We start from the raw sequence: 22905 nt of genomic DNA, 5'->3' as shown, positions 1-22905 counted from the left end.
CTCCAGTCTATTATATATTGCCTGACTTACTGCAGATGTTCAAGAAGTGCTTGCTAAATTGAGTCACTTGAAGAATTTGTCATTCAGTTGCTTTGGACCTGATGTGAGTTTTGTCCACAATGGGTAAATTAATTTACAAACTGTATCTATAAGAGAGTAGAACACATCTGGCTGCCTGGACATGTTAGCACATATTCAGAGAAATTTTATATTTCTAAAAGTGAAACTTATTTCCTTTCTGTGTACTGGTTATACATCCTCTTATTCAGCTACTGTAAAATTTGAAATTTATTTATCCAATTCAGTAATCCTCAGGTAGCAAATTAGTGAAGTCCCAGCAACATTTCATTTACCCATCATCTGTGGCAAATGAAGCCTTCCACAGAGGTGCCTTTTCTGGATAACTGAAGGGTATTTTTAAAGCATTGAAATATACATAATGAAAGCCCATTCTGAAATAACGTTTTCAAAATATATTATAATCCTTTCCATTTAAAACTTTTTTTCTGGAAAAATACAGGCATAAATAAATATATTGCAACCTCTAACCTTTACTTAAGTCTCTACTGAATCTTATAATTTCCTCAGGGAAAAAAAAAATTTGAGAAGCACTGATTGAGGGTCATCACAAATATTCCCTGGCCTACTATGCAGTAACACAATTCTGTGCTTGCTTTTCACTTTTGTTGTCTCCTTTCATTTCAGTTTCCTCCAATCCCTTTCTGTCTCCTTCCTGATTTTCTACTTTTAATCTACTTTGGATAGAAAACCAGATATAAAAGCTTATTAAGGCTTATATGTTTTATATGAATCAAAAAGATTCCATATGAGTGTCTAATCAGATTAGAATCTCAGAGAGCTTGTCAGCTTATTAAAATGATGGTTAGTTTATTTATTTACTTTTGGTATGGACTGTGCTCTTTGCTTGTGCTAAGATTATTTGCAGTTTGGTTGCAAGGAAAATGGGCCCAAAATAGAGTGCCCAGAACAAAACTGACCACAGCTTGAACTCAGCATATATATATATAGCCTACAAATACCCATAATGAAGAGGATACAGCTTTGGGGGTAAGGATACTATTTTCAGATACAAAGAATCATCATCACGGTAAATCAACTTCTGTAGACTATAATTTCCTTTCTGATTAGAACTACTAATGCTTATACTTTTGCAAGCCCACTTAGACAATCATGGAGTCCACAATACACATCAAAACAAGGTAGCATTCCAAAATTGTATTCAGCATGGTACAATTTCTTATTTGCATCTCATGCACGAAATAAAAATGTAAAAGTGATAAAGATTAGCAAAAAAACAATGATAGGTGTGGATATCGTGAAATTTTAAAAGTCACATTATATTACATCCTTAGAAAATAGTTACTACAGCAGGAAATCCATAAATGATAAACCTGACTATACAATCAACTTTCAGCTTTTCTGGAAAAAGAAAGTTGGTTAAAGATAATTAGAAAAACATAATTGCTAAATAGTTTCCTCACGTTTAAATTAGTAATTATTTTAAGGTCAAATTCTTAGTGGGCCTACAGAGAATATAAATTTTTCCTGGCAAACTTTCTGCTTTTACTTGTCTATAACATGTATCACTTGTTTGTGGCTTGGGATTCTAACAGTTTGGCTTCTAACAGTTGAGGAGTAGCAATGGATCTATGTACACATCCAGGGTGTATGGTTCTTTCTTCAGTGGTAAAAGCCTGGGACCACCTGGCTACAGGTAACAATTCTCAAGGTTCTCCTACATTATCAGTTTTAAGAAAAATGGGTAGTTGAAAAAATCATTTAATGTTAGTGTTCCTTAAGAAGCTGCCCCTTTTATCTTCCTTTGAATTCATTAATTATAGATCCACTGCATGATTTATAGATGCCGACAGGGATGGAGGTAGAAATTACACTAGGAACTCAGACTGGACTCCTAACAAATAGCTTAGATGCTGTTAAATGTTCCATATTACTTAGAGACTTAGAGATTCAGGATGAAGCACCCCATTCCCAGAAATTCTAGAACTGCATAAAATCCCTCCAAAGTTAACTCACCAAGAATTCAAATTTTAGCCCTTTTTAAATACTGAGATCGCTTGTATTAGTTAAAATCCTTTTTGTACCCATTACTAAAAAGTGTAGATTACAAAATTCTACATCTTTCAGAAGGAGCATCCCAAATTTTCTATGCATATAAGAATTAAATTACTTAAATTATGTCTATTTCATATTCTGAGTACATGAATTTGCAATTAGCTATGTCAGGCATTTTTCTTTCATTTAATTTCATCATCAAGTAGTATTTATTAAGCACAAACCTGGCTAATTAATTTTCTAGAAAATAGCAGGTATTTTAAAATTCATTCTCTCTCTCTAAAAAGAATCTACCCGATAAATGCCATTTTTTTTCTTAGCAATAATTTCCTTTAAAATTTAATTTCTATGTTACAAGTTCAAGGTTTCAATAAGACAAATTCTGTTCCCAAAGTCAGTATATTCAGATAAAATAATGTTACTCAGAACTAGTACAACAGAATCCATAGGAATTTTAATCTCACTTACAGTGTGGGAATATCCTACATAAATATATTTTAAAATCACTGATCTATTATGCACTTTTTCTAAAAATGATTTTTTAAGGCAGTAAACAAGCAGTTTAAATGAGCATAATCAATAGATGTGAAACCCATTTTCTCTTAAAAAAATCACCTCATATAATATATCAAAAGCAAAGTAAGGAAAAGCCACAATCACAGAATTCAATATGTTTAACAAACAAAGATGAAAATATCTACCGTCTTTAAACCATTCATCAAGACTTGTATCTGTGCTTCTCTGGAGAGAAAGAAGCAAGCAATCTTTATGTGGATTGGGGAAAAGGGGAATATTTTTCTCAAGTTTTTTTTTATTACAGTAGGAAAGACAATATGTCTTTTTATTTAACAATAACAGCAAAACATTCATGTTAAATTCCAGTTAAGAAAGTAAAATTTTACAAAATCATCCTCATGAACATTATAATGTCATTCCAATCATAGTTGTTATATCTATTATATTTTGGTTGTGGAAGGAATTGTACTGTATTTCAGGGGCAAATGCCTAGGAAGAATGACATGTTAAAACAAAATTACAAGTATATAATACATTTCATTGTCTAGGCATATTAGCATCACTAGTCTAAGAAGCAGTGATTTGGCTGCTGTGGCCAATGACCACTTTGTACATAGAGATGCAGAGGTACAAGTGGTGCTTCTGAAGGGTCCACAGGGAGTTCTGCAAAAACAGCCTGAAGGGCAAGTAGTGTGGCCTGTCACAAGAAGGGAAGAGTTCTTGGGCTTTACTTCCTAACATGCAGATCTAGAATTTAAATATTTAGACAAAATTAAGCATTTGGATAATTCTGAGTAGTGTAAAAATATTCTTCAGTTTGCCCTTAGAGTGAACCCGGGACTTATTATCGAGAGTAAATCCTAGACCAGCTGGATGTTCTTATTTTCAAATAGGGGTTCATATTTATAGCTCTATTAAAAATAACTCAAATAATCAATGAAATGATATAAACCAGTAGCCTGAGAGGTGGGGTGGAGGAGAGGCTTTCAATTACAGTCATGTTCATTCAGGGGATTCATACTTGGCAAAAAGTAGCCTATCTTTGTTTACATGAATGGGAGTCCCCAGGAGAAAATAACGTGCAGAATCCACAGGAAGGATTTGTTCATACTTTAAAAAATAGTTCAGTTTTCAAAAATCCACCTTCCCTAAAGGGAAAAAACACCCGAGAACCAATTAGTGATATGAAGGGCCAGGAGAAAAAGAGTGTGCTCCAGTAGAAAGATTATTTTGTTGATTTGGGGTAAAAACCTAAGGCCAGATGCTAAGGTGGCTGTTCCCAACGCTTATCTCCCCTTTGCCCCGGGGACACTGCAATCTGCTACATTTGTATCTTCTGAACAGCCACAGGAACAAAGTCTCAAAACAATTTTTGTAAGGCATAATCCTGAATCATAGAGCAGGTGGCAATTTTCTGAGGAGTATCAGTGGATTATTGGAACAGCAGAAGGAAAATCGAAAAATACTTCTTTTCCCCCTAGGTAATCAGATTTCTTCCTGGCAAAGCTCAGGCCTTTACCCCTTTACACTGCAAAAGGTAAACAAGACAAATGGATACTAAACATTCACAATAAGGCTAAATCCATGATTGATGCCTCTTACTGTTTAAGATCAGCTATAAATATGCTGTCCAGTGGTTTTTAATGGTGTGATTGTCTGACTCAGCAGACCAGTGTCAGAAAAGAAATTTACATAATCAGAAAGTGAAATCTTTCTGCAAGAAACGGAACTGTTCGAAATCGCTTAGGTAAGGAGAGGCCCACTTACACAAACATGTATATACATATTAAACCTGCTCACCAATATCTGCATGAGCTTAAGTTATCGCCCATAAAAAAGCTAAGATGTTTGCTTCTAATTTCCAAAAAGTCATCTCTGTTTCAATTTTACTTGGAATAAAAATTCTGCAAATAGAGCTGTCAGTAGGAAAAGAGGACTGATTTCAAGCCGGTACCCACAAACATGACCAAGGACCCCTCTGCAAACATAGCACATGTTGAGACGGCTTGGTTCAGGGTGAGAAGAATGATACAAAACATGGGTGTTCTTTTTCACTTTTATTTTTTATTCCTATTATGATTCTTTCTGATATAAGGAAAATGCTCAGAAATAGATAGTGGTGACGAATGCAGAACTATATCATGGTACTGTGAACAGTGGATAGTACACCATGGATGACTGTATGGTATGTGAATATATTTCAATAAAACTTAATTTAATTAAAACAAAAAAAAAAAAACAAAAAAAACACACACAAAACTCCAGGACATCAGGCTCCGCTATATGGGAATATGAATGGATAAAATGAAAGAACTTTAATCACACTGCTGTGCGGCACAGGCTCTGGAGTAAGACTGCCTGAGTTCAAATCGTGGCTTAACAAATTCCTACGTAACCATAGGAGAGGCACTAACCACTGTAATCTGTAGTTTCTTCTTTGATAGATAGCATGATAATAACAGTATCACAATATGAATGTGAAGAGTGATCCAGGTAAAACACTTACCAGGCTGTCAGCATATTCTAAGACTCTAAGAATGTTAATTATTGCTGTTATTTTCACTATTATTTCCACTGGCTCTTGATTCTGTATTTCTGAGCCAGAATGGGCAGTGTGGTAGATTGAATGAGTGGCCCTAATTCTTTGCCCTTCTCTGTACCCATGCCCTGCTATAGCCTCCTCGTGGGTGGAGTACATTGTCCCACCCCTCACCTTGGATTTGGCCAGGTGACTGGCTTTGGCAGTGGTGGGTATGTGGAAGTGACAGTGTTCCAGTTCTAAGACCAGCCTTAGAAGCTTCACTCCTTTCTGCTGGTCCTCTGACACCTCATGGCTTGACAAGAACATACCCTGGCAAGTGGCACATAAAATGCATGGAGCAGTCTAAATCTGTAGACGAGTGGCATGGTTGCAGAGCCACCCCAGCCTTTATCAGCACTTCCCTACCTGCCCTGCAGAGCTGCGAGGGAAGTAAGGGCTTGCTGATGAAAGCTAATGAAATGCTGTGACTATCATGCAATAAGAGCTAACTGATCCAATAAGCAAAATTAGAGTTGCCTATCTACAACACATTCCTTATTTTCCAGGGAAAAAGACATACTACCTTAGAGTCTAAGTCTGAAACAGAAGTGGAATGATAAGGGCAAAAAGACGAATACTTCAATAAAGCCAGGACCTGAGTGTTTCTATAAAGTTTAACTTGACCTGCTTAGCTTTTGCTATTAATATTATCGATATTATTTATCAATATTATTTATCAATATGGGAAACTTACCATAGGCCCTGTGCTAAGCAATTTAAATGTCTTTTAGCTCTCACAATAGCAGCAAGACATAGGTTCTTCCATCTTCACTTTGTACAAATGAGGAAACTGAGGAATAGTGAGGCCTATATTCACAGAGTTAGAGAGAAGCTAAGGCAAAATTCACACTCAAAAAGTCTCATTCCAGGGCATGAGATGATGATGATGATGATGATGATGGTGATGGTGATGGTGATGGTGATGGTGATGGTGATGGTGATGGTGATGGAGATGAGAGCTGCAAACCTGTATTTCCCAGTCTAAAATCACGTTACTACTTTAATCACTTTATAATTTATTAATTGATTTAATCCTTACAACTCTATGGATTAGATATTACTTATTTATTCCCATTTTGCAGGTGAGGAAACAGGGGGCTCAGTAGGTCAAGTTCCTTGTTCAAGTCTACACACAGCTAGCAAGTGCCAGAGATGGATGTGAATACAGGGAATCTAGTTCTAAAGATCGGGCCTTAATTATTACACTAGGTTAACAGATATGATCAAACTGTCCATTCCAAATGGGTGGAATCATTTCTTCCTCTTTTTCTGAGAATGTTTTACAAGTGTTCCAAGGCAAATATGCATTCCCAGCACCATGGTTATCTTCAAGTGTATAAAATGTGATAAATGACCTTTAATTTGCACTACAATCACTCTCAGGTTCCACTGCATTTTCATTTTTGGAAGCATAATTTTTTTATTTGCTGCCTTTATGCTTACTCGTTTTTGGTGTTCTTTTTCTGATTGTGTATTTGGAGGTTCCCCTCTATTAGGCTACAAACTCAGAGGAATTCTAATGGACTAATAAAAGGAATGTAAAAAAGAATGCTTATCTTGATAGGTTTCTCAAACTATCTCTAGGAAATAAAAATACCCACTTAAGATAAGAATATTGTCACTTGTTGCCAGATCTGTTCACACATACATTTCCTGCATCTGGCAGGAAGGCCTTAGTAATTTAAAGTCTTCAGATATTTTCTACTTCTTGTCCCCAAGCCCAGTAGGCACGTCTCTAAATATCTTCAAGCTGCTGTGCAAACATCACTCCTACTCACCTTAAAAGCAGCACCTCCATGGATGATGGATTTTATAAAAATCCCCAAGTCCATTCCAGTGTCTCGGGATTTGTTCCCTTTCAAGCTCACCCCAAGACCAGCTGAACCTGAATCATTTAGGGGGATCTCGAAGGTGAGTTGCTCTGTTGTCTCCAGGGAGAATGCATAGCAGCCAGGTTCTCCTTTCTGTGGGGGAAAATGAACATGAAAAGAGAGAAGGGTAGAAAACAGATTAATATTTTACACTCTCAGATTGCCAAACACATATCCAATAGGCAAGGCAGAAGGATTGGACTTCTAGAAGCTGAAAGCCTGCAAAGACTGGCGTTCTTTCTCTGCAAGGGGCACCATCACGTCCATGGAATGCGAGAAGAGTTCTCAGGACATGATATCTGGCGATGGTTGACAGAGGATGATTTGGCAAGGCAGAGTCATGTAATTTGAACCATCACATAAGCATCTGGAAATTAGGTAGAGCAGTCTCAATAATTAAAAAGGCTGGACATCAGACTTAGGGAATCTTAGGTACCAGAAAAGATCTTAGAGATAATGTAGTCTCAACACCTTCATTTTACAGCTGAAGAAACAGAGCTTAATGTAGAAACCTCAAAATTTCAGGGAAATATAGGTCCTACATGACTTAAAACAATTTACCCTGTAGGCAACATTATTGGCAAAGACTGTCAACAGAATAGAGAGTATTGAAAAAAATATTCTTTTAAAGCTAGAAACACATGATTTATAATGAATATCAGTGAATTAAAACTTCAGTTTGTCAAAACTTCATATACTTAAGCCTGCAACTTTGGGTAGTAGAACTCATTTCTAGTTTTTGAACCTAAACAAAAATTATGCATAGCAAATATTCATGTGCTCTTTGAAAATGACACCTAGCCACAAGCATAGTTGTTCTAAAAAAATACAGAGTATGGTGGCAAAAGTCACATTTGGGATTCTAGAATCTGGGGAGAAGCATGTGGTTAATCATATTTGATCCCTAATGTTTTCAAATATGTAGCAGTAGGAATAGAAAAGTGATGTCCGCATGATAATCTCTATAGGTGCTCCTTCTGAATCCCTCTCAAGCTTGCAGAAATGTGAAACTCTGCCAGTTTATCTGAAAAATTTGAAAGTGAGTTATCCCTGGAAACTATCAACCCATTCTAGGTCAGTAGTTCCTGCCTCTCTATAATTATGTCTAGGGAGTCTCATCTTAAGGTCACTTGGAGGAGATTCTAATGTAAAATTACGTATTTAAAAAATTACCATGAATGTCTGAATGTCAGTTACAAAATAACAACTATAAGATCAGAAGTAGCAAAGGACCCATAATTAGAACAGGATTAAAGGGTCTGATTATAGCCTAGTCCACTGACATGGCATTCTCAACCTACCAAAATAAAGAAAACAGATGGCTAAATTTTAAAGGAATAGTTCCTTCATTTAATTGTATTGTAAATGAAGTTAGCTGCAAAGATTTTGACAATAGGTTGTGTCAAGGAAATGCAACTTTACTGCTTAATTTAATAAACCTCTCACAGGTTAACTCTTTTAACCAACATATTATATTATCATGTAAGAAACAAATCTCATTGATTCAAATTGATTCAAACTGTCTTTTTTTTCCAGTGGCATGCCAGAGTTCAACACTAAATGTAAACTATTAGCCTTCTGATCTGTCCTCCAAAATGCCCAATTTAGAATCCTAGCATTTCATAATCATTTATGTTTCCAGGCCTCTCTGGGATTTGGTTAATTTCAGTTTAATAAAGTTCCACTAAATTAAAGTGTAAATTAAAGAGCAGCTGTTCTTATTTTATGAACACCGTTTTAAGAGAAAAACAAGAAAGTTTCCCTGGCTTTTTATCTACCACAGACAAAGTGATACAGGGACTAGGTTTGTTTGAATAGTATCTTCAAACTAATTTATTCTATAATCAAATTGGTTTTCTTTTAGCAACTGTGTCTAATTCTTAATAAGATCAATAACTGCTACTTGCACTACACCTTTCACTTACTACATGGGTGGTAGAAACAAAATAGAGATGAGATGGCATTGAGGTTATCTTTTGATTTGACACAATTTACCATTTTTAAGTCCTTGACACCTGAAAGTCAAAAATATAACCAAAAAACACAATAAACTTGTGGCCCTGTTCTAAGCACTTTATACATATTAATATGCTCACTCCTCACAACAATCCTATGAGGTTTATTATCATGCCCATGTCACAAATGAGGAAACTGAAGTACACAGCAGATAAATACCATGCTTAGAGTGCTCAAGACTTGTCATCAGTGGAGCTCTGTGGAGCCCAAGCAATATGGCTCCCATGCTAGGCTGGTAACCGCTAAACTATAGTGTGTCCCTGTGTCCCAATTTCTGTGAACCTCCATAACTTGACTTGGTCACAAGAAATCCCAAGATAGCTTTCTCAGTGACAGTAAGACATCATACAATTTTATATTCTCCACTCAACTCCCGTAATGTTTTATACCTCTCTTATGCTACACCAGGCTCAAGCAGTAGTTAGTGGTCCCTAATAATAGCTAACTTCCCAATGGTGAAGGAAGCCATTACAGTAGTTAGCACAGCCGTTTCCTCTCTTAGAAATAAATGTCCCCTTATCTAATCTAATGTATAAAAAAATCAATATGCTGAATGTCTCCCTCCAATAATCCTGGTTCAACCGGCAACTCTGAAAATTAAACTCAAATCTTGAGACATTTGGTAGCAGGATGGAAAGAGGTATAAAGTACTCTTAATGCCCCAAATGCAGGACCTTAGTGATATGGCGAGCCCAAAGGCAGTGGCACATCCAGACCTTAGACCTTCCCTCTTTCCTGTCTTTCAGACAAGAGCTCCTCCCACACTCTGTTCACAGTCTCCCTTCCTTTTTCCACCCAAAGATACTCAGAGGAACACACAACCCAGAGGTGAGGCTTGTGTAGTAAGGGAAATCTTATGAATTTTAAATTGGGTCACAAACTACTAAATTCACATCGTGAATAACAGATCACTATTTGCAGCTTGGAAAATACCACTATGATGTATTTATAGGCATTATTTTTATTTAATCAAAAAAAAAAAAAAGAGAAGAAATAAAATGCAAAACCAAATTTTGCACATTAATGGTATTTTTAAAGTTTATTTTTTCACTAGGGAAGTTAAAGGTTTACAGAAAAATCATGCAGAAAATAGTTTCCATATATCCTTACCACCCCCACCCCCAACAGTTTTCCTGTCATTAACACTTTGTACTAGTATGGTTCCTTTGTTACAATTGATGAAACAATATTAGATAATTATACTATTAGCTATAGTACATAGTATACATTAGGGTTCACTGTTACGTTGTACAGTCCTATGGTTTTTTTAAAAATTATTCTATTAACATATATACAACCTAAAATTTCCTCCTTTCACTGCATTCATATATAATTCAGTGGTGTTAATTATATTCACAATATTGTGCTACCATCACCACCATTCATTACCAAAAGTTTTCCATCACCCCAAACAGAAACTCTACACAGATCAAGCATTAGCTCCCCATTCCCTACTTCCACCCTGGCTCCTAGTAACCTGTAAGCTAGTTTATGACTCAATGAATCCGCTCATTCTAATTATTTCATAACAGTGAGATAACATAACATTTGTCCATTTGTGTCTGGCTTATTTCACTCAACATAATGTCTTAAATATTCATCTATGTTGTAGCATGCATCAGAACTTCATTCTGAATATTATTCCATTGTAGGTATATACCATATTTTGTTTATCCATTCATCTGTTGATGGATACTTAGGTTGCTTCCATATTTTGGCAATTGTGAATAATGGAGCTATGAACATCAGTGTGCAAATATCTGTTTGAGTCCCTGCTTTTGACTCTTTTGGATATATACCTAGAAATAGATTGCTGCATCACCTGGTAATTCTATACTTATCTTTGTGAGGAACCACCGCACAGTTTTCCTTATTAGCTGCACCATTTAACATTCTTACCAACAATGAATGAATGTTCCTATTATTCTACATCCTTTACAGCACTTGTTATTTTCCATTTTTTCAATAGTAGCCACTCTAGTGGGTGTGAAATGGCATTGCCTTTTATTTCCTAAATTTATAAGCCACTTTTAATACCTTATCCTGCCTAGCCCTAGTCTTAACACTTTCTTGTCTTTTATACAAACTTTCTTCAAGTTCTTAAAGCTTTTGTTCTGTTATCATACTGATCATTTTTATATTATTTCTCTTCCTATTTCCTCATTCTCTCATTTTGCTTTCTGTAATGCCACTTCTCTGCCCAAGCATAATGAACAATGTGTCACAATTGGAATCCATAGGAGACTACTCCATTCACATCTGAATGATGAGTCGTTTTTCACAGACCATCCTCATTCGACAAATCTTTATCAAGCACCTACTATGTGCGAAACACGGTTATGTGAAATGGTCAGTCCACATATAACATAAATGGCACAAAGAGTTTACTGAATAACATGGGGAAGGCCTTTTGTTTCCTTCACGGTATTATCTACAGAAGAAGGAATAGGTTCACGAATAGGAAAATAGAATCTTGCCTTTCATAGCAGGGCATTGCCAGATATCTAACTGTGTTTATAAAATAAAAATACCAAAAGTAATTACTTGGGGTGAGAGGAGGGAAGAGAGGCAGGAAGATGGGTAATAGGGAGGCACGATTAGCTTAAAAGTGCTCCAAATGGGGCCATCTCTGGAATCGCAAATGTTCTTGTATTGCAAAGAAGCACTTGATTCACGCATGCAAGTGGTAATAACCCAGCCTTTTAAAGCCCAGGGGAATCGACCAGTCTGCAGGGCCAGTGTTCAATTTCCCAGAAGCCCAGGTCAGACCTGAAAGCATCCATGCTGAACCTTTTATGGCCCTCATTTCATTAAATGCTGTGCTCTTGGCTCAGCACAAGCAAGCACTGGATGTCTTCGCCTTGCCTCCCAAATGTGTAATTAGTCTGTGTTGTGAGTAGCTTACTTTATGCAAGAGTTATGTTTCACATGCAATCATTTTGTCAATTGCCAAAACTCAAACAAAAGGGCTTTAAGAAAAAAAGAAAAGTAAGGTTATTAATATATATATATATAAAGCAAAAGCCTTACCTGGCAATCCTGCCGGGATATTTTATAATAAGCTTAACCAATGTTAACTTTCACCTATGTAAATTCTAAGGAATTTAAAGTGACGAAACTTTTGTTACAGCTAAATAAATTTTCCCAACAATGAAAGGATAAGACACCTGTAAGACACTTAATTTTCTGAAATATTTTAATCTTCTAAAAAAGCACTAGGTAGCTATTATAAGCATGAAAGGTTTTTGACCAATGGGATTATATAAAATTAAGAACGTGAATTTCTATCCAAAAGCAGGGAGGCATTTTATTTTAGATTGTACTTTTCAGAGAGTAAAGAAAAGAAACAGATGAGGCCTGTGCCAAGGTAAATGGTGATTTAAGGATGATCATTTTAATAAATGGTAAAGGACTTTCTCCCCTTCTCCTGCTAATGTATAAACGTAATCAGCAGAATTCTTGGTAATTTGCAAGTAGGCAGATTATCTTTTAAAGTATTTTGCCTTCCTGACAATATATGCAAATCTCAGAAAAGAATCAAAGACCAAAATGCTGACTTTTTTAAACAAGTCTTTTGAATTATACTCTAGATTGTTGACATTTAACCCACAGCTCAATATTATCTATCAATCATTTAGAAAAGAAAAATGTAACTTAATGTTGCATTAAGTAATTTTAGAGCCCCAAATGTAAACAATACTATATTTATTCGTAATGGAAGAAAATTTTTTAAATGTATGTTTCTTCTAGTTAGCTCATTAATATTAATATTTTTAGTACATGTCATCATGTGGTCTTCCTAAGTGCATATTCATTCATTTTTAAATAATTTTAACCAAATATCTGAAAGAAGAAAATTTTATGAAATATTTGTAATGGAGACATTTTTTTTTTGTATCCATCCCCCCAAAATGGGGTGGAGGCAGGAAACTACTGAAGCAAGAGCTGATCTCTTACTGAACTTATCAAAAAACAATTTTGTTTAAGTAAAGGATTAATCTAATATTAGAAAACAAATGTCAAAAGTGGCCATTTTTTATTGCCTTTTCAGTATGAGTACCTTAGTGTAATACTAAGTCAGAGATTAAAACTAACAAAAGTAAAGAAATTCAGAGCTAAGACTTCTATAAGAAAGCTTTTTGCCCCTTTCAAGTATAATTAGTAGATATACTTGAAAGGTTAGAAAATTTAACAGTTTAGTGGAACTCTGGAACTAGAAATTTTTTTTTCCCATCTCAAATAAAGATTAAAGAAAATGATATATTTTGTGTCATGAAAATAAAAATGAATATTTTATAGTTCAGTTAGCATGGATTTTTATAAAACTAGTACTTATTTTTTTAATATTGAGAACCAATAGGTCTTTTTTGTTTTGATTTATATCCTCCTGTTAGAAGTAGATTAGAGAAACCTGATTTAGAGTATCTTAAGAAGTTTACATGTACTAATTCTGTGATTAAAATACATGAATACATGATTTTATAAGAAAGTAAGATTCAAGAACAAACAATATGATTGTAACAATTTAATGATCAAAAAAGAAGCATAATGGACCTGACCTCATGAGAAGTAACCCCATATGGTAAGCTGAATTCTTAAGTGAAATACTCCAAGGTCTTTGCCATCACAAATACTTGTATGCTAAGTCACCTGGACTTAAAACCTTTAAAAGACAATACAACCATCAAGGACAAAAACTAAACATACATAAAAAAACAAAACAAAACAAAACATCCAGCGCCTCAGTGGACTGAGCATGCCAGTTATGGGGCCTTCCTTGCCCACAGTGAGGCAGGGGTAGTGCTGAGTGAATTGGAGGTGTCTGATGATCCCATGATGGCCAGTCCAAAATGGCCAGTCCAAAACTTGCCAGGGCTTCCTGAGGGAGTCTGGTTCAAGGCTGTGCCCATTGACGGATTCAGAAACCAGCTAAACCAAACAGGTGCCTTTAAGATTTACATAGCTCTAAGGTCTAATATACTGGTTCACAGTTACGGCATATGGGGGAAAAACAAGGGTTTCTATAATGAAGAGTTCTGGGAAAAAGGTTTCTTTATCTTAGGATTTCTCAGAGCCTTGAAAAGATAAATAGATATTTAGAATTTTCCAGAGGGAGAAAGAGTAGGCATGGTTTCCTAGATTTACTTGAACATGGAACATATTTTTGCATGAAACGTATTATAGGAAAAGTGTTTCCTAGAATACACTTAAAGAAACGTATTAGAGAACACAGGGAAAGACTGGTTAGAAAGGAGTGGAGTAGAGAACAGAGAAAGCTTCATAGAGAAATTGTATAGGTCAAGAACAAGCCCTAGAGACACCACAGAGCCTCAGGTTAAACCTTCCATTTCCACTATTTTTTGCATCACATTTTTGTGTACATATTTCACAATTAGCATCAAAAATAAAAGAGTATCACAGAAGGAAAGCATAGTCTCATCTGGGCTTCAAAAAATGCAGAACAGTAAGTTCATTCTTAAATTTTAGAATGAAGGAGTCCTTATTCCAAAAAGGGAAATAAATGATATTTAGTTTCCTTATGGGAAGGTAATTATTTATTATTTATTTATTTGTTTGTTTGTTTATTTATTTATTTAAGTTTTGAATTGGGAAGTTTCTGTAGACAGTTAAAGAGTTGACTTACCGGTAGTTTTCTTGAGATTTTAGGAAGTGCTACAGTCACAGAATGAAATCTTAAATCAGTAGAGTAGAAGTATAAGAATGTTCTACATAATAATCTCTATCCTAGGTATATTTGCCATTATTTAGGATACACTGACTCAGTAAAGATAACATAGTTTTCTTCAAAGACTCAGTCTCAGTCACCTTCGTTTTCCCTAGAGGACCTAGTAAATGTTCCTTCACTTTAAGGCCAAGAGAGAAACATTTATTAAGTTATGCTACAGTGTAGTAACATTACTGCCACAGCCCTGAGGAAATAATATTTTCATCTTGGTGTGGGGGAAGGGGCAGTTTGTTTTCTGGTTAAGGTTTGTAAGAAAATCAAATGATAGAAATAGATAATTAAAACAGTAATATTTTTAATCCCATCCCTTTGAGTTATATCTTTGTGATTCCAGCCAGAAAGCAGCCCCCTTTAGCATGCCATTAATGAGAAGTAATTCTAAATTCCAAACAGAGATTGAGAAATGTCAGTGGGTAATGTGTTAGTTTCCTGGCTGCTAAAACAAATACCATGCACTGGGTTGGCTAAAACAACAGGAATGTATCCACTCGCAGTTTTAAGGGTAGGAGAAGTCCAAAATCACTGCATCATCACGGTGATGCTTTCTTCTAGAAGACTGCGGCATTCCGGGGCTGGCTGCTGGTATTCTTGGTCCTTGGCTTTCTGTCACATGACAATGCCCTTGGTGGCCTCTCCGGCTTCTCTGGGTTCCACTGACTTCCAGCTCCTTCCCTGGCTTTTTCTCCCTCTGTGGCCTTCCCTACAGGCTTTCAGTAATTGGATTAAGAACCATATTGATTCATTTGGGCCATACCCTAACTGAAGGTTACCTGTGTGATCATAAATGTTCACACCCACAGGTATGGATTAAGTTTAAGAACATGTTTTTCTGGGTTAAAGAGCTCCAAGCCACCACAGTCTGCTCTCCAGACCACCAAAGACATGTTCTTCCTACATGCAAAATATATTCATTCCATCACAACATCCCAGAAGCCTTAAGTCATTTCAGACACAATGCTAGGTAAAAAGTTTCATCAAAACTGGTTATGGGTATGGTCTGTCCTGGGGCACATTTCCCTCCTGTTTGTGAACCTGTGAAATCTAGAAAACAAGAATCTACTTCCAATATATAATAGAAGGACAGACACAGGATAAACATTCCCATTCCAGGTTGCAGAAGTTGGGAGGAAAACAGGGGTCATGGGTTCCAAAGAATTCTAAAACCCAGCAGAGCAAATTCCATTAGATTTCAAGGTTGGAGAGTTATCCATGGATTAATGTTTTTCCTCTGAGCCTGACAGAGGGGCAATCCCACCTCTTGCCAACACTTAGGCAGTGGCCATGTTCTCCCTGAACACTGGGGTAAAGGCTCCACTTTCTCTGAGCATTGGAGACTGTCTGAAAATGTCTGTGCATGAGTCCCAGCATCTCCAAACACAGGGTGGCAGCACTCTCCCTGAACAACAGGGTGCTAGCCTGTCCCCTCCAAGATGGCCTGCCCTTCCAAATTCAGGGGTGAACCTGCCCTCTCCACACATGCTTTCTTGGCCTGAGGAGAGCTCTTCAATCCAGATCTCAACTTCCATGATTCTGCCCTTGAAGTCATTCCTCCCTCTCCATCCCTTTCAAATGCATGCTGGCAGTGGTTCTGCACATATAAATTTTGCAAGAAGAGGAAGAAGAAAAAGCCCTGTCAGCTTTGTGTGCAGTTTAGAAGGGTCCAAACCATCAGACAAAAGAACTTTCCACAGACTCTTAATGCATAATTGCATTTCCAATCCTGACTACCACTGAACTGGGTGACTGGATGCATGTTCAGTTAAACCCTCACATGGAGCCCTATTCTCCAGGGGCTTGCTTTTGGGAAGCTCAGGGAGGTCCCTGATAGAGCCACTTCTGGCCTTAGTCTCAGAGCACACTATCTGGACAGGCTCAGAATTTTCCAGACCATCAATTTCTAGTTTCCTTGTGCTTAAGAGTTCAGTTCTCGACTTAACTTTTTCCTCTAGCATTTTATTAAAAGCTGCAAGGAGAAGCCAGCCTGAACCTTCTTTGTTTAGCTTGGAAACCTAGTTCTTCCTTCCATCTGACATTGGAACTCACTTTCACCAAATTCTCTGCAAGGATTGCCTTTCTTCCAGTCTCCAATAACACATTCATCATTTCCTTCTAAAGCCTCATTAGAACCACCTTTAGCATCCATACTTCTATCAACTGCCTCCTCAAAGAAAGACAGGCTTTTTCTATCAAGCATCTAACAATTCTTTCAGCCACTACCCATTGCCAATTCCAAAACCGTTTCCACATTTCAGGCATTTGTAATAGCATTTTGCTACCCCAAACTTTTAGTTTCCTGGCCGCTAAAACAAACACCATGCAATGGATTGGCTTAACCAATAGGAATGTACTGGCTCACACTTTTGAGGCTAGGAAAAGTCCAAAATCAAGGAATCATCAAGGTGATGCTTTCTCCCAGAAGACCCTGGTGTTCTGGGGCTGGCTGCTGGTGATGCTTGATTCTTGGCTGTCACATGGCAATACACATGGCAGTCTCTCCTGGCTTCTTTGGATTCCGTTGACTTTCAACTCATTCCTGTGGCTTTCTATCCCTCTGTGGCCTTCCCTATAAAGTTTTCAGCAACAGGATTAAGACCCATCTTGATTCATTTGGTCCACACCTTAACCAAAGTAACCTCATCAAAAGGTCCTATTTAGAATGGGTTCACACCCAAAGGAATGGATTAAGTTTAAGAACATGTTTTTCTGGGGAACATGGTTCCAAGACACCACAGTAACAATTATTTAAAATTCACAGTGCAAGTTTACTATAGTAACGAAAACACTCTTACTGTATATGTAACAAACCATTTGTAGATAATGACATATAATTAATCTTTTATACTAATAATTAAGTACTGTTGAAATTAACTGCCAGATAAAACTGGCTATAAGTCATTTACATTTTTCCAAAGAGGAAATACAAATGGGTAAAAATCACATGAAAAGATGTTCATCTTCATTAGCTATCAGGAAAATGCAAATCAAAACCACAGTGAGGTATCATTTCATACCTATAAGAATGGTAGCTATTAAACAATCAGGAAACCACAAATATTGGAGAGGAAAAGGAGAAAATGGAACATTTATTCATTGCTGGTGGGAATGTAAAATGGTACAGCTGCTGTGGAAGACAGTTTGGCAATTCCTTAGAAAACTAGATATCGTGTTGCCCTATGACCTGGCAATTCCAACACTTGGTATATACCCAGAAGATCTGAAAGCAGTGACATGAACAGACATTTGCACACTGATGTTCATAGCGGCATTATTCCCAATTGCCAAAAGATGGAAAATATCCAAGTGTCCATCAACAGATGAGTGGATAAACAAAATGTGATATATACATATCATGGAATATTATGCAGCAGTAAGAAAGAATGAGAACTTGAAGTATGTGACAGCATGGATGAACCTTGAAGACATAATGCTGAGACAAAAAAGGATACATACCGTATAATTTCACTGATATGAACCACCTAGTAAATGTAAACTCAGAGTCTTAAAATGTAGAATATAGGGGACTTAGAGATAGATGGAAGCTAGAGAAGGATGAGCAGTTACCTAATATGTACAGATTTCTTAATGAGATTGATCTTAAATGTTTGGAAATGGATAGAGGTGATGATAGTTCATTATTGGGATTATAAGTAATAGGGCCTATTGAGGGTGACTATGATTAAAATGGTTTGTCTAAAGTCATGTATCTCACCAATTAACAATACAAATATAAATTAAGTTCTTGCATGAACTACTTCACATGTATGACACTTGTACAAAGAGTTAATAGTAGAGAGGCATATGGGAAAAATTACCTATTGCATGCTATGGACTTTATTTAACAGCAATACCTAACTAGTACCACACCAATACTAGGGGTAAATAATTGGCGGGGTGGGGGGAAGGGATAAGGAATATATAAGGTGTTTTGGGGTTTTCTTTTATGTGTGGCTGTGCATCTCTGTTATTTTTCTGTAATGGTGAAGCTAATCCTACTTTTAAACATGCCTAAGAGTCACCCCTAGAAAACCTCTTTTGTTGCTAAGGTGTGGCCTCTCTCTCTCTCTCTAAGCCAAACTCTGCAAATAAACTCATTACCCTCTCCCCTAGGTGGGATATGACTTTCAGGGATGTAAGTCACCCTGGCAACATGGGACATGACTCCCAGGGATGACCCTGGCCCTGTCATCATGGGATTAACAATGCCTTCTTGACCAAGAGGGGAAAAAGAAATGTAACAAAGTAAGGTTTCTGTGGCTAAGAGATTTCAAATAGAGTCAAAAAGTCATTCTGGAGGTTAATTTTTTGCAAGCTTCAGCCAGATATTATAAATTGCCATGGTACATCAAGCCCCAACCAACCAGTATTCCTGAAAACCTTAAAGCAAACACAAGGCTCTATCTAAGACTCTATAAAAGTTTTACTTATTAAGTTTACTTTTCAGAAACTTAAAGCCTCCAGATTGTTCTTATGCCAGATAAGCCCTAAAACTTAGAGGAACCAGTCTCTCCCAGAACATCAACCCAGTTGCATTCCCCTACCCCACAATGTCGACATGCCTTTTCAATATGAAGTTAGAATGGTCACTGCTCAAATATCCCTGTAGAGAGAGAAAATGATCATATGAGAGGGAGGAGTTGTAACAGAAAAGTTAGGATTTAACAAATGATTATGACTACTGAATCATTATACAGATATTTCTTTTTAGTTTCTAATGTATTAGAACAATCAGGAGGATACACCTGAAATTGTGGAACTGTAACCCAAACTATATTTTGAAATTTGCCCTATACCTACTGTGCCAGTTTTAATGTATTATGTCCCCCACATGCCATTATCTTTGATGTAATCTTGTGTGGGCAGACGTTATCAGTGTTGATTAGATTGTAATTCTTTAAGTGTTTCTTTGGAATGTGCCCCACCCAGCTGTGGGTGATGACTCCGATGAGATATTCCCATGGAGGCGCGGCCCCACCCATTCAGGTGGGCCTTGATCAGTGGTGCTATATATATGAGCTGATGGGCAGAGGAAACTCAGTGCAGCTGAGAGTGAACGTATGAAGAGGAGCTACAGCCAAGAGGGACACTTTGAAGAATGCACAGGGGCTGCAGATGAGAGACAGTTTGAAGATGGCGGTTGAAAGCAGACTCTTGCTCGGGAGAAGCTAAGAGAGGACAAATACCCCAAGTGCAACTAAGAGTGACATTTTTGAGGAACTGCAACCTAGGGACGAACGTCCTTGGAGAAAGCCATTTGGAACCCAGAACTTTGGAGCAGAAGCCAGCCATGTGCCTTCCCAGCTAACAGAGGTTTTCCGGACACCATGGGCCATCATCCAGTGAAGGTACCCAATTGCTTATGTTACCTCAGACACTTTGTGGCCTTAAGACTGTAACCATTTAACCAAATAAAACCCCGTTTATAAAAGCCAATCCGTCTCTGGTGTTTTGCAGTCCAGCAGCATTAGCAAACTAGAACCTATTAAACTGTATCTTGAAATTTATCACTTTCCTGTATATATGCTATATTTCACAATAAAAATGTTTCAGAAATAAATCATTTAGAATTCAGAGTAAGAAATTCATCAAAATTAAAATGTGGCTGTATCTACCTATCCTCATACAAAAAATAAATTGAAGGGGAAGGAGAAACCTTAATTTATGGGAAAAAATAACTGACTATGCCAGCTGATTATTGTCAAAAAATGCTACACAACAAACCATCCTCAAATTGGTGTCTGCACAATAAAGCATTTATTTCTTGACCACAAATCTGCAGCTTAGTTGGGATTTGGCTGATCTAGGCTGGGCTACGGCAGGCTTGCCTTCAAGCTGTGGATTTGGTATGTGTCTGTTTCACATTCTCTCTCATCTTCCTTAGATCACTGGATTCCTGAAACAGGTTTCTTGCATGATGAGAAAAAGGAACACAAAATTCAAAGTAACTTTCAAGTCTTTGCTTAACATTGGCAAGAGAAAGTTGCATGGCCAAGTCCACACGCAAGGTGTGGAGGCCATGGCAAGATTATGGATATATAATGCTACCATTTGGCAGTGAAGAATTGAGACTCATAATTCCATCCATCAACTAGATGACATTTTTACACTGGACACAAGAGAGATATCAAGGGTTAATGATATATCATAGGGTTTATATTTCTCTTAATCATGTCTTTCCCTTCTTTTCCTGTTAAGATTTCTATTTGACATATATATTCATCCTACAGTCTGAACTTCAGAATGGCTTTTAGTTCTATGGGTTGCCCAGGGTAGTGGAAGTATGTAGTCTAGATCTGGGAATAGTCTTCCTTCCACATCCCTGCACTGTTCATGCCAGGTTCTTAAGGAGACAACGCAGATGGCTTCAGAGCCTTAAATAACTGGCTGGAGCTACTGACACTGCCTTTCACTCAACATTATTATTCCCTAGTATTCATCTTCCAAATGCTTATCTCCTGTGCTGTTATATGTTCAGGAAAATAGGAGAAGGGTGAAGGAGCAATTTCTATGGCCTTAATTCCTGTAAAATCAGTGTGTAATTACAAGAAGTTTAAAAGTTCAGCAGACTTTCAATCAATATTTTGCTAGATGTAGGTTGAGAAGGACTTTTCCTTTCCTGAACTAATGGATCTTCATTTTCCAACAAAATCAAGTATGTTGAAAAGACTAAACAAGAACTATCTTAGTTCAATTCATGCCTAAAGAATTAATTTTTTTAAAAAAATTATCCATCACAATTCTAATTTTGCTTGCCGAAATATTAAAGACTCATCTAAGCACAGAGAATGAATTAATCTTTTTAGTCAAGTATTTTCCTGAAGGTACAGATCTACAATTTTTATGATACTTAAAAAAATAATACATAAAAGTGTTTATTTCATAAGTATGTGTATACATGTGTATATATATATAAATTAAGTGCAGAAATTATTTTGACCTCAAAAGAAATTTTACAGAGAAGGTATAATGTAATAAAAGACTCAACGTTATATTACCAAATACCAAGAGTTTATGTCTTGGCATACATCTTTTCTTCTTTGGAGTTTTCCCTGATTTTATCAGTGGGAAAGAATTTGAATTCCTCTGAGCTCCCATTTTACTTTATTTTCCTGATCCTTATGATTCTCATCACTTTCTGTTCTTACAGTTATTTTATAGTTTGTCTTAACCGTACTATACCACTGTGATCTCATCAAGGGCATGAATTATGTTTAATTCTACTTTGAATTTCATTTAGCATCCAGCAGGATGTGTGCATCTAATAAATACTTGTTACAGGATGACTTCATAAACTATTTGGATGACATTTCCCTGCCATAATGCACTTCTTCATGTAATGGCATTAAGAAGGGGAAAAAAAAAAAAAAAAAAAAAAAGGATAACCATGTCTTTCATCTTGTCTACAGAAACCATACTTTTAACACTACTATCCTAAACTTTCTAGCAAGCTTTTTAGATAGACCTGAAATTAATTAAATGCTACATATAACTTCCCTTACTTTTGGATGAGATTCTTTCTGCCTACATATCATGTTCCCCACTGGTTGTTTGGAACTGTAGGCATTCTAGAAAAACATGATCTTAAAGTTAATTCATTCCTGTGGGTATAAACCCATTATAAGTAGGATCTTTTGATGAGATTGCTTCAGTTCACATGTGGCCGAAATAAATCAAGATGGGTCTTAATCTGGAGTCCTTTATAAGAGAATGAAATTCAGACAAAGAGGGAGAGAAAGTCATGGAAGCAAGAAGCTGAAATCAACAACACCCCAAAGAGAAGGAAGAGACGAGCTGACGCCGCCATGTACCTTGCCACATGGAAGAGGAGCCAAGGATCATCAGCAGTCGGTCTTTGGAAATAAAGCATCACCTTGATGATGCCTTGATTTGGACATTTTCATGGCCTCAAAACTGTACGCTAATAAAAAGCCATTGTTTAAGCCAACCCATTTCATAGTATTTGCTTAGCCTAGGAAATTAAAACACTCACTTTGCTATTCACTTGCAAACTCTTACTTACACATCAAAGCCCATCTCAGTTGTCACCTGCTCTCTGTCTCCCTGCGGATGGATCTTAATCAGGT

General features: G+C 36.7%; 1 protein-coding gene across 2 annotated transcripts in view; it reads right to left on the bottom strand.

Annotated features, from left to right (window-relative positions):
• Positions 1–22905, bottom strand: part of PARD3B (par-3 family cell polarity regulator beta) — a 1159791-nt gene that overhangs the window by 452397 nt on the left and 684489 nt on the right. For both annotated transcript variants that reach the window (XM_037849784.1, XM_037849785.1), the window contains exon 11: positions 6970–7155. In XM_037849784.1, coding sequence (XP_037705712.1) covers positions 6970–7155 — 186 coding nt within the window. The remainder of the gene's footprint in view (positions 1–6969; positions 7156–22905) is intronic.

Source organism: Choloepus didactylus, chromosome 9, assembly GCF_015220235.1.
Source record: "Choloepus didactylus isolate mChoDid1 chromosome 9, mChoDid1.pri, whole genome shotgun sequence".
Classification (NCBI taxonomy): Eukaryota; Metazoa; Chordata; class Mammalia; order Pilosa; family Megalonychidae; genus Choloepus; species Choloepus didactylus.
The sequence above is the reverse complement of the archived record's forward strand: the minus strand, read 5'-3'. Positions and strand labels throughout refer to the sequence as shown.